The 11,598-nt window shown below is 35.3% G+C and overlaps 3 protein-coding genes and 1 pseudogene across 4 annotated transcripts; all 4 read left to right on the top strand.

Annotated features, from left to right (window-relative positions):
* Positions 1 to 1,008: 1,008 nt before the first annotated feature.
* On the top strand, positions 1,009 to 3,922 carry LOC123193516 (GDP-Man:Man(3)GlcNAc(2)-PP-Dol alpha-1,2-mannosyltransferase-like). The gene is made up of 7 exons (XM_044606542.1): positions 1,009 to 1,365; positions 1,653 to 1,939; positions 2,339 to 2,525; positions 2,868 to 2,936; positions 3,039 to 3,232; positions 3,375 to 3,484; positions 3,583 to 3,922. The coding sequence occupies exons 1-7, from the start codon at positions 1,063 to 1,065 to the stop codon at positions 3,825 to 3,827; spliced, it is 1,395 nt and encodes a 464-aa protein (XP_044462477.1). The 5' UTR covers positions 1,009 to 1,062; the 3' UTR covers positions 3,828 to 3,922.
* Positions 3,923 to 4,149: 227 nt separating this feature from the next.
* LOC123193518 lies at positions 4,150 to 7,452 on the top strand. Of its 2 annotated transcripts, XR_006497097.1 has the most exons (3): positions 4,150 to 4,306; positions 5,231 to 5,981; positions 6,954 to 7,452. XR_006497097.1 is itself a non-coding variant. In XM_044606544.1 (2 exons), the coding sequence occupies exons 1-2, from the start codon at positions 4,265 to 4,267 to the stop codon at positions 5,921 to 5,923; spliced, it is 735 nt and encodes a 244-aa protein (XP_044462479.1). In that variant the 5' UTR covers positions 4,150 to 4,264; the 3' UTR covers positions 5,924 to 6,107. The 2 variants fall into 2 exon arrangements, 1 of the variants encoding a protein (XP_044462479.1); XM_044606544.1 differs by lacking the exon at positions 6,954 to 7,452 and having other exon boundaries at positions 5,231 to 6,107.
* Positions 7,453 to 7,603: 151 nt separating this feature from the next.
* Positions 7,604 to 8,817, top strand: LOC123193517 (transcription factor bHLH51-like). Its single transcript, XM_044606543.1, has 2 exons — positions 7,604 to 8,105; positions 8,176 to 8,817. Exons 1-2 carry the CDS (start codon positions 7,809 to 7,811, stop codon positions 8,665 to 8,667), a joined length of 789 nt encoding a protein of 262 aa, XP_044462478.1. The 5' UTR covers positions 7,604 to 7,808; the 3' UTR covers positions 8,668 to 8,817.
* A 1,110-nt stretch (positions 8,818 to 9,927) lies between these two features.
* On the top strand, positions 9,928 to 10,971 carry LOC123193513 (annotated as a pseudogene).
* Positions 10,972 to 11,598: the final 627 nt, after the last annotated feature.

Below are 11,598 nucleotides of genomic sequence, written 5' to 3'. Positions count from 1 at the left end.
AAATTTTGGAGGTAATAAATATGGATTTCTCATCAAATTATTTTGATTAAATATATCAAAATATCATCATCTGAACCTAAATTTTAATTATTATTTTTAAATGATTTTCATTTATGTTTGTGTTGTTAATTTATTATCTAAGTTGTATAGATGCAGATAATGAGTAAGTTTAACGAGTTATTCTACAAAGATGGGAAAGAAACCCAAATTGTATAGATTGACTTAAAAGTTTTCAAAATCTATTAAAAAGATGAACTCGTATCGAAAATGTTGATCAATAAGTTTTCAAACCTATTAATTTGTAAGTTTAAAAAGTATTGATTTTATTTAAATTTTATTATTTTTGTATCTTTTGGATACACAAGAGATAAAATGATAATTTTAACCTTATATCATGAAATTTTAGTTTATACAGTGAGAGTGATTTATGCATTTAGGGGGTGTTTGGTTTGGGTAATATTTTATTATCAAAATAGAAAGATTACCTTAAAGATAGATTACTTAGAAGATTAATGGGTATAAATAATTATTATGTTTGATAAAATTTGATAAATATAAATAATTATTATGTTTGGTTAAAGGTAATAAAAGATTACTAGTAAATTATTTTACTTAAATGTTCTTAAATATAATTATTTTTAAATATTTTTTATATTATTTGTCATATTAGTTAAAAATAAATTTATTTTTATCTTAAAAAATTAATGAATAATAATATAATTATAAGAAAATCAAGATTATTTTGATAATATTTAAATATCTAAGGTGAAGCTGATAATTAGATTCTCACTTATATTACCTGCTACGTTAGCATTAGTAATAGAAGATTACTGTAATATTACTGATAAACCAAACAAGGGAATAAAAGATAGATTACCAAAGTAATTTTTAAATATAGGAACCAAACACTCCCTTAGTAGTAGTAAGTGGAAAAGTAAGAAAACCAAACTGTGGGTGGGAAAATGTAAATCACTCGGGAAATTATTAAAATTGCAGATCTAACAAATGTCATGTTGTAATATTTGGTCACGGTATCTTCCCTAAACTCCTCCCATCCAAATAATGGCTTGTGCAATTCTCACATGCTTTCTTATTTCACCTCTCTTAGCCTCAATTTTGACCTTAGCTTCGCACATAATCAGTGCTAGGAAAAACAGGAATCAAAATGCCGTTGGCTTCTTTCATCCGTACACCAACGACGGCGGAGGCGGAGAAAAAGTTCTATGGTTTTCAGTCAAAGCTATTCAAGAAGAATATCCCGATCTTCACTGTGTCATCTACACTGGCGACCACGATGCCACGCCCCAATCCTTGATGGCACGTGCCATCGATCTCTTCGGCGTCAAGCTCCTGCAACCTCCCAAGGTTTGCCTTTAATTATCATATGTTTATGCATTGAGTAAAATTTAGATTATTCTGAGAAAGTATTTCTTCAAGCGCAGTCTTAATTAACACAAAGGTTGAAATTTGATTAAAAGAAATGATTTTAAAATCTTCAATGATATGGGTACTTAGAAAAACGGGTTTGTAGACTTATGATCTGTTCTTTGGACTCAAGTGGATATAGAATTGATCTAAATAATGAAGTATATACTATGATTTCTATTTCAATCATTGTGTTTTCTAGTTTTATTTTAATTCTTTATGTGTAGGTGGTGCATCTTTATAGAAGGAAATGGATTGAAGAGAGTTCTTACCCTCGGTTCACCATGGTTGGTCAAAGTTTTGGTTCAGTTTATCTTTCATGGGAAGCTTTGTGCAAGTTTACACCATTGTATTATTTTGATACTAGTGGATATGCGTTTACATATCCAGTTGCTCGGATATTTGGCTGCAAAGTCATTTGCTATACACATTATCCTACTATAAGTTTGGACATGATATCTCATGTTCGTGAACGGAACTCAATGTACAACAATAATGCCTTAATTGCTCAAAGGTCAGATTCACTTTGATGGAATTGTGGTTTCTTTTGTCTGTGTGCATCCTGATTGTGGAGAAGTAATGAAGTTTAGATAACAATGGTCCAGAGGATGTTAAAAAGTTTTAACATTTGTGTTGGTAGTAGTATTCTCTTGTACTCAGTGCTTCCTCATGAATCTATTTTGTACTTTCACATTCACCTTCAAAACACACACAAGCACTGGCTTTTGGAGATTGATGATTGTATGCATTCTTGTGGTCTGTAGGTCCTGTAAAGTTAGTTTGTTTTTCTAAGCCACATAATAGATCTTCTAGGATTCTTCCTAGCCCGCTTAGGTATATGAGTAGAATTTGGTTGCTGACTGTGCTTTTTCTCTCTGCATCTCAAACTTGATGAAGTATTCTCTTATGGCAGCTGTTGGCTATCACACTGCAAAATCTTCTATTATACGCTCTTTTCTTGTATGTATGGATATGTGGGCTCTTGTGCACATTTGGCAATGGTCAACTCTTCATGGACTCAGTCTCATATTGAAAAGCTATGGAGAATACCAGACCGTATAAAGCGAGTCTATCCTCCTTGTGATACTTCTGAACTCCAGGTCTGTATCTTTGTCTATTTATGGTTGGCTAATTCTTAAGAATCAGTTAAATGTGTGTGCTTCAGTATTTTACTATTTCATCTTAACAAGTGTACTTTTACTAATTGGTTCCAATGTAATATAATATCTTCACCAGTAGGAGTTAAACTGTTTAATTGATCACATCATAAGAGTGTTTGTCATCACCTATGTATGTACATTTTAAGTATACATGTAATGTGGTTGGCAGCAAATTATTTTCTGAATATTGGCATATGTGTTTTTCCAGAACTATACTTTCCTTTCTCTGTAAATTTCTTGAGGCAAAAACCTATGGTTTATTATAATTTGAAGTGTAAACAGGTACTTCCCTTGGAGAGACCAACAGAATGTCCAAAAATAATTTCTGTTGCTCAATTTCGTCCAGAGAAGGTGGGCATGTAGAACTTACAAGCGCAAAGTATTGCTGTTATAGTGGCTCATATTTAGGGCCTTTACCCAAGAATCCTTTATAATATGATTCTTGTTGATCAGGCACATCCTCTTCAACTTGAGGCCTTTTCACTTGCCATGAGGAAATTAGATGCAGACTTGCCACAGCCTAAGCTCCAATTTGTGGGTAGTTGTCGAAACAAATCTGATGAAGAAAGACTGCAGAATTTAAAAGACAAAGCAATTGAACTGAAGGTGGATGGCGACGTGGAATTTCATAAGAATGTGAAGTACAGGTCTGCTAATCACTTCATAATATCCAATATTCTTACCTTCAGAAACTGTAATATTTACAGTGTAAACATGCAAAAGATATATCCTCATGGTCTCTTAGGTTGTATTTCAATCTGAGCTCTGTAACATTCTTGCGATTTGCAGGGACCTGCTGACGCTTCTTGGAGGAGCTGTTGCTGGTATCCATTCCATGATTGATGAGCATTTTGGCATAAGTGTTGTAGAATACATGGCTGCCGGTGCCATCCCCATTGGTTGGCATTTTAATTGACTATGTTACATTCTTTACTACAGTATATAATAAAGCTTTTAATGCATTGTTTCTTCTCATATGAGTTTCTCCTGTCTTCAGCTCATAACTCTGCTGGTCCCAGAATGGACATTGTTTTAGAAGAAGATGGGCAGCCAACAGGATTTCTTGTCCAAAATGCAGAAGAATACGCAGATGCAATCCTGCAAGTTGTAAGGATGCCTGAAACTGAGAGACTAGCGATGGCGGCAGCTGCAAGACGACGAGCTGGGAGATTTTCTGCACAAAGATTTTGTGAAGATTTCAAGACCGCAATACGACCAGTTTTATTTCATACTAAGAAATGAAGGACAAATACAAATTTAACTAACTTGTAACTTGATAGAACTGTATGAAGCCTTACAATTGAAATTGTTTTAATTTGATATAGATTTTTGCAATAGCTTTCATTTTTGGTTACTTGATTGTGCAATCAATTTCTCCAGGAGATGAAATCTATTAATTTATAAATCCTTTTAAATCAATTAACCCCAATTATTATGGAAGTGGTAAGTTTAATCTAGTTTTCTGATTGATTGGTAATGTGACAGGAAGCTAAAATTAGGAATAAATATTCTAATATTAATATTATACGCATTGGCCACGGTAAAAATACACTTATATTTGTGGCGAATAAGAAAATGCCACGTTGCGTGTAAGCAACTTGCGAGCCTCATCTCCTTCAGTCAGCGCCACAATCATTTCCCTATCTGTTGATATGGTTGGACCTTAAACCAACCAGAAGATGGCCATCTCTCTTAATTCAATCGTCGGCTTCAACGCACCGGTAAACACTATACGTTTTTTTTCTTTTACCAAGTTTTATATTTCTTTTTCAGTAAGTTTTGGATTTTTTTTTTAAAGATTTTTAAGGAGCTGAATACATATATAATTCGTGTCATTCATGTGAACCAACAAGTGAATTCGTGATGACGGTTCGGTGGGAATAATCTTCATTTTATTGGGTGTTTCGTTTTGAATTTTTAAGAAGCTGTATCTGTTTTAAGGCTCAGGCTCGTGTTATAGTGTTATATTATACTGTGGTTAAAGTACAGAGGTCTTTCGGAGGAACAAGGAAACTTGACATCCTAGAGTTGGTGTCTTTTTTGGAGCTAAATATGGATTCTTTAACGACTATTAGTTTGTAAAGCAGTGGTTCAACTTTGATCAATTCAAAGGTTTTACGAGGGTATTAATGTTTGATAGTTTCTAATCATTTTTGGGTACTTCCATTTCTGCTGTATGAACTTCTAATCTTGTTATGCAATTGTCTGCAAATGCAATAAGGTAATGTCCTAGTATGCCATTGAGGTCTTTTGTATTAATCAGAACCTACAATTGGGAAGTTCCTCCAAAATTTTTTATGCAATATTTCAAACCATTTATTCTTTCTCATGTTCAACTTTTGAAGGGACTAATAGTATTAAGATTCTTTGCTATATAATGGGAAAGATGTATCTTGCATCCAATGGAAACAAAGATACTGCATCATGGAATATATTTTGTCAGTTTCTAACTGATTTTAAAGAGTCCTAGAATTTGTTTTTTACCATGATAAGGATGTAGAGGTTCCAGAGACCACAATAAGAAGCTATTGTGTTGATATACATTGTTTTAAAATAATTTTTTCAAGACATACCTTGGTGACTGTTATTTCCCTTGATTATTTACTATTGTGTTTCCTTATTAAATGTTGCTTTTGAAATACCAGCATGTGTCAAAATCTTCTATAAGAGCTGCTGCACTAAGGCCGATCCAGTTCACTTCCCCCTTGAGCATAAGGAAAAGAACATGGGGCTTGTGTCTTTCACTTGCAGATGGAGATGGTCTTGCCACTAAAACTAGTAAAGAGAGTTCTGGAGATTCAAAAGGATCATTTTCTGAAAATCAAGTTTCAGCTGTGAACACCTCGTCTTTGGATTCTCATGAGGTCAATAGCACACTCCAAACCAGTTTTGATGATTCTGGGCCTCAAGCCTCTGAGGCTTCTAATGGTTCAGTGGTATCTTCAGATGAGAAGCAGGATGGGTCATCATCTCCTATTGTGCAATCTGCACGAAAAAGATCACCACTAACAGCTAGGGATAGACTGAGGGCAGCCCGTGTTCTTAGCCGGTACAATGAAGCAAAGGCTTCTAAATCAGAAATGGGCAGTAAAGTATTAGATGCTTTGAAGGAAAGTGATCGGGGAAAGAAAAAGAAAAAATCAGGCCTTCCTGAGGCCCCTTTAAATTTGTTGGATGACAGCAAGAGAGGGTTGCCAAAACCAGGCCTAACTTTCCAGTTTCCAGGGGGCACAGATCTGTTTATTATTGCCTTCTCGTTTGTTTTCATCAGCACAGTGATGTTTGCAACAACTTACATTGTCTGGAAAGTCGGTGCCATCCATTTCAATGAGTACTAAGGTGGAGGGAAGTAGAATTTTGTATTTTAGGAAGATCAAAATCCAATTTTAATTTCAGGTAATTTAGATATTCATCTCTTGCACGCTAGGGTTTTGAATCTCTATTAGACAAGCTATACATGATGTACAAAGAATTACTTGGTCTATGTTTATATGTCAGCGTTAAGCTTTTTTCTGATCGCTATATTTTTGTAGTTTTTAGCATTGAAACCCTTTTTCCCAACTGAATTAAAATTGGATTTCCTCTCAGATCTAATACATGTTAATATCTCCCGTGGGCAGAGTTGCATAAACAATTTATAGATGCAGCTGTTCTTCTTTTGCAAGAAATGTTCTCAAAAATCCCTACATAGCAACACCAAGTCACATTTTCTTTCCCTTCTATTATCATATGAGAAAATTGAGGACTATTACTAACATTTCTTGGCATATTCTTCATGATTTCCATCTGTTCTTGATCTTTATATTCAGTAATTCACTACATTTTGATCAGTCCTGCTGTGCAGATATGCAAGTGAAAAACCTTGGGAAAGCTTTAGGTAGTGGGTAGTTTTTTATAGTCAGTACTTAATAAGAAACTTCTAGTTGTTTTGCAGGGGTGACTTAAGTCTATTTTTCTCATCTTGTTTGCATTAAAAAAAATTTTCGTTTCTAATATTAGTAAAAGAGCCCATAGAGGGTTCTTCATTTGTTGTTGTTCTTTGGACTTGTTATAGAGTTTTTTCAAGTGCTTGTTAATAGGGTACTTGTTTACTTCTCCTACCTTTAACTCATCAACTCTATATTGTATTTAAGTCCTTTATTAACTCTCTTAGATGCTGGAGTTTGAGAGATTTATTCAAGCCACGCACCGGCTGTACTTAGGAAGAGAATTATGATGTATATGTGTGTTCATTTGATGGCCTTCTATAATTATCGCCTTTGTCATTGCTTCATCGTGATTATGCACTAATTATCGCATACTGATTTTGTGTAAACTGCTAGTTGTTTATGTTGGAAGCCTGCATAAACAGTTTGCTTGGCTTTGTAGATCATTTATGGGCTGTTGGAGCATCATATATGTCATGCGTTGTGTTTCAGTTAACACATCTTCATCATCGTTGAAAAAATACCAATCACTAAGTAGAGAGGATGCCAACATTAAATTGTTGAGAGAGCACGTTGTGTTTATGTCGCATGTGCCCATTGTGAGAACTTGCCGATGATACAAATCTTGCCATTCTTTTCAAGAAATGGGGCAGAGGAGGAGATAAAGATGATGAATTATTGATGGTCTTTGGATTCTAAGGGAAAACTTGGTGTGTGGGTGGTTGATAAGAGGTCGTGTCAATCTTTAAAGTTCTTTATGGTGAGTTACAATGTTTTAGTGTGACCAGGGCCCTACTCACAACCAAACTGTTTTGTGTAATTGAGGCCTTCTTGTTTGCTTGTGTAGAACACGCAGAAGACTTATCTTCAGCACGAGCAAGAGAAAGTGGACAAGAAAAGCCACCATAATGAATGACCTCTTGCATATCATCTTGATATAATTCTTAAATGCAATCATATTTTTACTGCAACACCAAAGCAAATACAAAAGAAACCTGAATAAGATTAAGAAAAATTAAAGTGTAAACTTGGGTTTGCAGAATTAACCATCTCTCAGTTCAAGCGAAAGGTGAAAAAAACCCAATTACCAGTTTTCTTTCATATTGAGGTTGACAGCCGGATAGAGCCAAAAACCAGTTTTCCTTTGACCAATTAAAAATTACTAGATATCACACCAGTCACCATCAGGACATGAAGTTCACACATTATTAGAGCAAAAATAGTACTCAAGAGGCCTGTTAAAGCTGAGAATTGATGAAGTTGCAGATAGATTCACTCTGCAACTTTCTTTCTTAAGATGGAAAACAGTTATAATTCTTGTTGGCCTGATGCCTCCAATTTGGCTAACTTCAGCTTTTCGCTGAACAATGAATCTTCCTTTGTAGCCCCATGGCAGCAGTTTCATGAATTTCCTCCACAATTCTCGGCTTCGAACTCAACACAGTTTCATGAATTTCCTTCAGGGTCCAATCCAGTCTCCGAAGGCCGATCCACAACTGCTTCCAAGAGCCACAGCCAAGCCGAAAAGAGGCGCAGGGACCGGATCAATGCTCAGCTTTCAACTCTTAGAAAGCTCATCCCCAAGTCTGATAAGGTAATCTCTCTATTGACTCAGATAGATATGTGTCTGATAAATCCTAAACCTTAAACCCTAATATGTGCAGATGGACAAAGCGGCACTACTGGGGAGTGTGATAGAACATGTGAAAGATCTGAAGCTAAAAGCTATGGAAGTAAGCAAGGCATTCACAATACCAACAGAAGTAGATGAAGTTACTGTCGATTGTGATGTTGCACAATTTGCAAACCCCACCAATACTAATCATGTAAACAAAAGCAAAAGCAACAACAACGTTTTAATCAAGGCTTCAGTGTGCTGTGAGGATCAACCGGAACTGTTCAGAGAAGTCATCAGAGTCCTCAAGGGCCTCGGACTCACCACAGTTAAAGCTGATATTGCCACTGTAGGAGGAAGAATCAGAAGCATCTTGGTACTCTGCAACAAAGATAGTGATCAACAAAGTGTTCCTTTAAACACTTTAAAACAATCACTTCACTTGGTTTTGAGTAGATTGTCTTCTGCAACTACGGCTTCTAACTTTCGCATTAGAAGCAAAAGGCAGAGGTTGTTCTTGACTCCTCATATCTCTCAATAAATACATAATATTAGCTAATAGTCCTGCAATTTGCTTCCAATCAAATTATAAAACTATATGTATTTGTATATATGATTGAGTATGTATCGTAATGTCACGAGATGATTTTGGAATGAGAATAAAGTAATATTCATAACCTTCTAATTCTCACTCAGCTCTAGTACATTTACTCATTCTGTAATATTATGTGTATTTATTTTGAATATCATTACGTAATTAAATATTATTTCATTTTTAAGGCAAAAGACTTATTTTCACCCAAGGTTTGATGAAAACCTAAACATATGTCTATTAATTTTAAAAAACTCAAATACCCGCCTTTTTGTTAAAATTCGTTGTTAGGGTTAAGCATAAAAATATTATTTTAACTAAAAATATTTAAAAAACTAAAAATTTATCACATTTTCTCCTTTAAGATTAAAACTCTTATAATTTCTCCTCTCATAAAATTTGAAAAGTGATCATTTTTTTCTACAATTAAAAGGAGAGAGAAATTGGGAGAGAGAGAAAATGCGACTGGAGACGAAGAAAAAAAATTTGGGTGACGGAAAAAAACCCTAAGGAGAAATGGTCATTTTTTAAACTTTGGATGGTTAGAAATTGTTAAATTTTTTAACTTAAGAGAATAAGTGATAAACTTTTAATTTTTTAAATATTTTTAACTAAATAACATTTTTACCCTTATCATTAAGAATGAATTTTAACCAAAAATAAATAAATACTTAAGTTTTTAAAAATTAATAAATATAAAATTAAAATTTCATCCATTCTTGAGTAAAAATAAAACTTTTAATCTTATTTTTAATTTAAAATTATTTTAGAATAACATAATAAAATGCACCCATTTACACGGACACATAATTTTATTAATAGCCTAAATGCCATTACAATTTGTCCATCCCCTTCTTCTCCACCTAACCTGACTCCCGTAACCTCCGAATTCAGTTGTCTGGCACTTTTTACACCTAACGGATGCCTGTTACATCTCCTTCATACGTCACCGTTTTCTTTTTATTTGTTCATCTTTTAAGTCTACCCGGTGAGATAAGCCTAACTGCCTCAATTTCGGAGCTCCTCAATCAGTTATACATTATCAACGGAAAATAATTCGTTATATTTATACAAACTCCCTTACAGTTTGAGAAGCTTCATTGACCCCCTCATTTTAACCTTCTCTCCATAAGGGCTATTTTAGAAGAAAATGAAACATGATGATGGGTCCTAAAAACAAATATTAATGGCTGGATAAAAACGAAACAAACGCGCTTATAACTTGCAAAGTCGTTATTTCAAGCAGCGGTTTTCCAGTTCACACAACTCAAAACGGTTAAACCCCATTTTCTCATAAGCCAACATCACCAACTACACAAGAAATATATAAATAAATAGAATTTTAGTTCATTAATTAATTTCCTCTTTCGTTTTTTCATGATCAACTCTATGAGCAACAACTCTAACAGTAACGATCGCATTAAGGGCTCTTGGAGTCCACAGGAAGACGCAAATTTGATCAAGCTCGTTGAGAAACACGGTCCCAGAAACTAGTCCATGATTAGCTCGGGGGTACCAGGACGTTCGGGGAAATCTTCTCGGTTACGGTGGTGCAATCAGCTCAGTCCGACGGTGCAGCATCGTCCTTTTACACCGGCGGAGGACTCCATCATTATCCGAGCGCATATGTACATGGCAATAAGTGGGCCACCATCTCGCGGTTGTCGCCTGGTCGTACGGACAATGCGATTAAGAATCACTGGAACTCGACTCTACGTCGAAAGAGATTGGGTGAGATTTCGTCGGCGTCATCAGAGTCGAACTCTGTGATGAGGCGTGGGGCGAGTGTGGAGAACTCTGCCGAGTCGGATTCTGATTCGGGGGTGGTGAAGAAACGATGCGTGAGTGTTTCGCAGGAACGTGATAGTTACGATGTAGAGCCGGAGACGCTGTTGACGTTGTCGCCGCCAGGGGAGAGTGTGGCTTTGGGGGCTGGCGGAGAAAAACGAGGCAAGCAAAGTGAAGGAAAACGAGGACAGGTGTACAGAGGAGATGGAGTCATCTTGTTTGTTGAGCATCATACAGCGTATGATAGCAGAAGAAGTTAGGGGTTACATTAACAAATTACAGGCTCAAGGTACCCAGCCATAATTAGGAAATTTCAGTTAGTTTTCCTTGTCGGATGCCAATCAAATTTTCAGTATTACAAGTTCTTTTTAGGAGTTGCAATTCAGTGCAAATTTTAGCATAGTATTGGCTCTAAATTCGTGTTTCCCATATGCTTCAATCCATTAAAACGTCTACGTTTAAGAAGCCATTGTGTTTGGCTCCATTGTAATGAGTTTGATTATATAAAATCCCTGATAAAACCTGAAACTAAATGAACCTGTATCATTCGGCAACTAACAATAGAATATTTTCACAGAAGTAGAATAATTAAGTTGCACTCACAATCTGGAAAACTGAAACTAGTTAAAGCACAAAAAGCTGCCGTGAACCAAATCTAATTAAGCATTTGTTTGAATCTTAAGTGTAAAATACGTAGTATAAAACTTAAATCTCATATTAAAAAGTATACAATTACAATCATGTGACATATGTGATGACACCAACATTAGCGCAAAGCCACCCCGAGTGGGTATAAAGACTGCAGTCATAATGGTATCCTAAGGAACGAGACTTGTTTCTCACATTAGAAAGTATAAACAACTAGTGTGTAACATTAGACTCTCCCATCTCAATAACTAGCTTTTGAGATGTGATTCTTCCGAGGTTTGTATCAGTATCAATCACTCAAGTTCTACATGGGATAACAAAACTAGACTAATTAAGTCACTCGCTCATTCACATTATAATCCTGAATTTATGTTATCAGCACCCATCAACTTCCCCATATATAACTACATACATTCACAAAAATTCCTATGACTAAACCCATTT

The sequence above is a fragment of the Mangifera indica genome, chromosome 12 (assembly GCF_011075055.1).
Source record: "Mangifera indica cultivar Alphonso chromosome 12, CATAS_Mindica_2.1, whole genome shotgun sequence".
In the NCBI taxonomy this organism is placed as follows: domain Eukaryota; kingdom Viridiplantae; phylum Streptophyta; class Magnoliopsida; order Sapindales; family Anacardiaceae; genus Mangifera; species Mangifera indica.
This window is presented reverse-complemented; position numbering and strand designations above follow the sequence as displayed.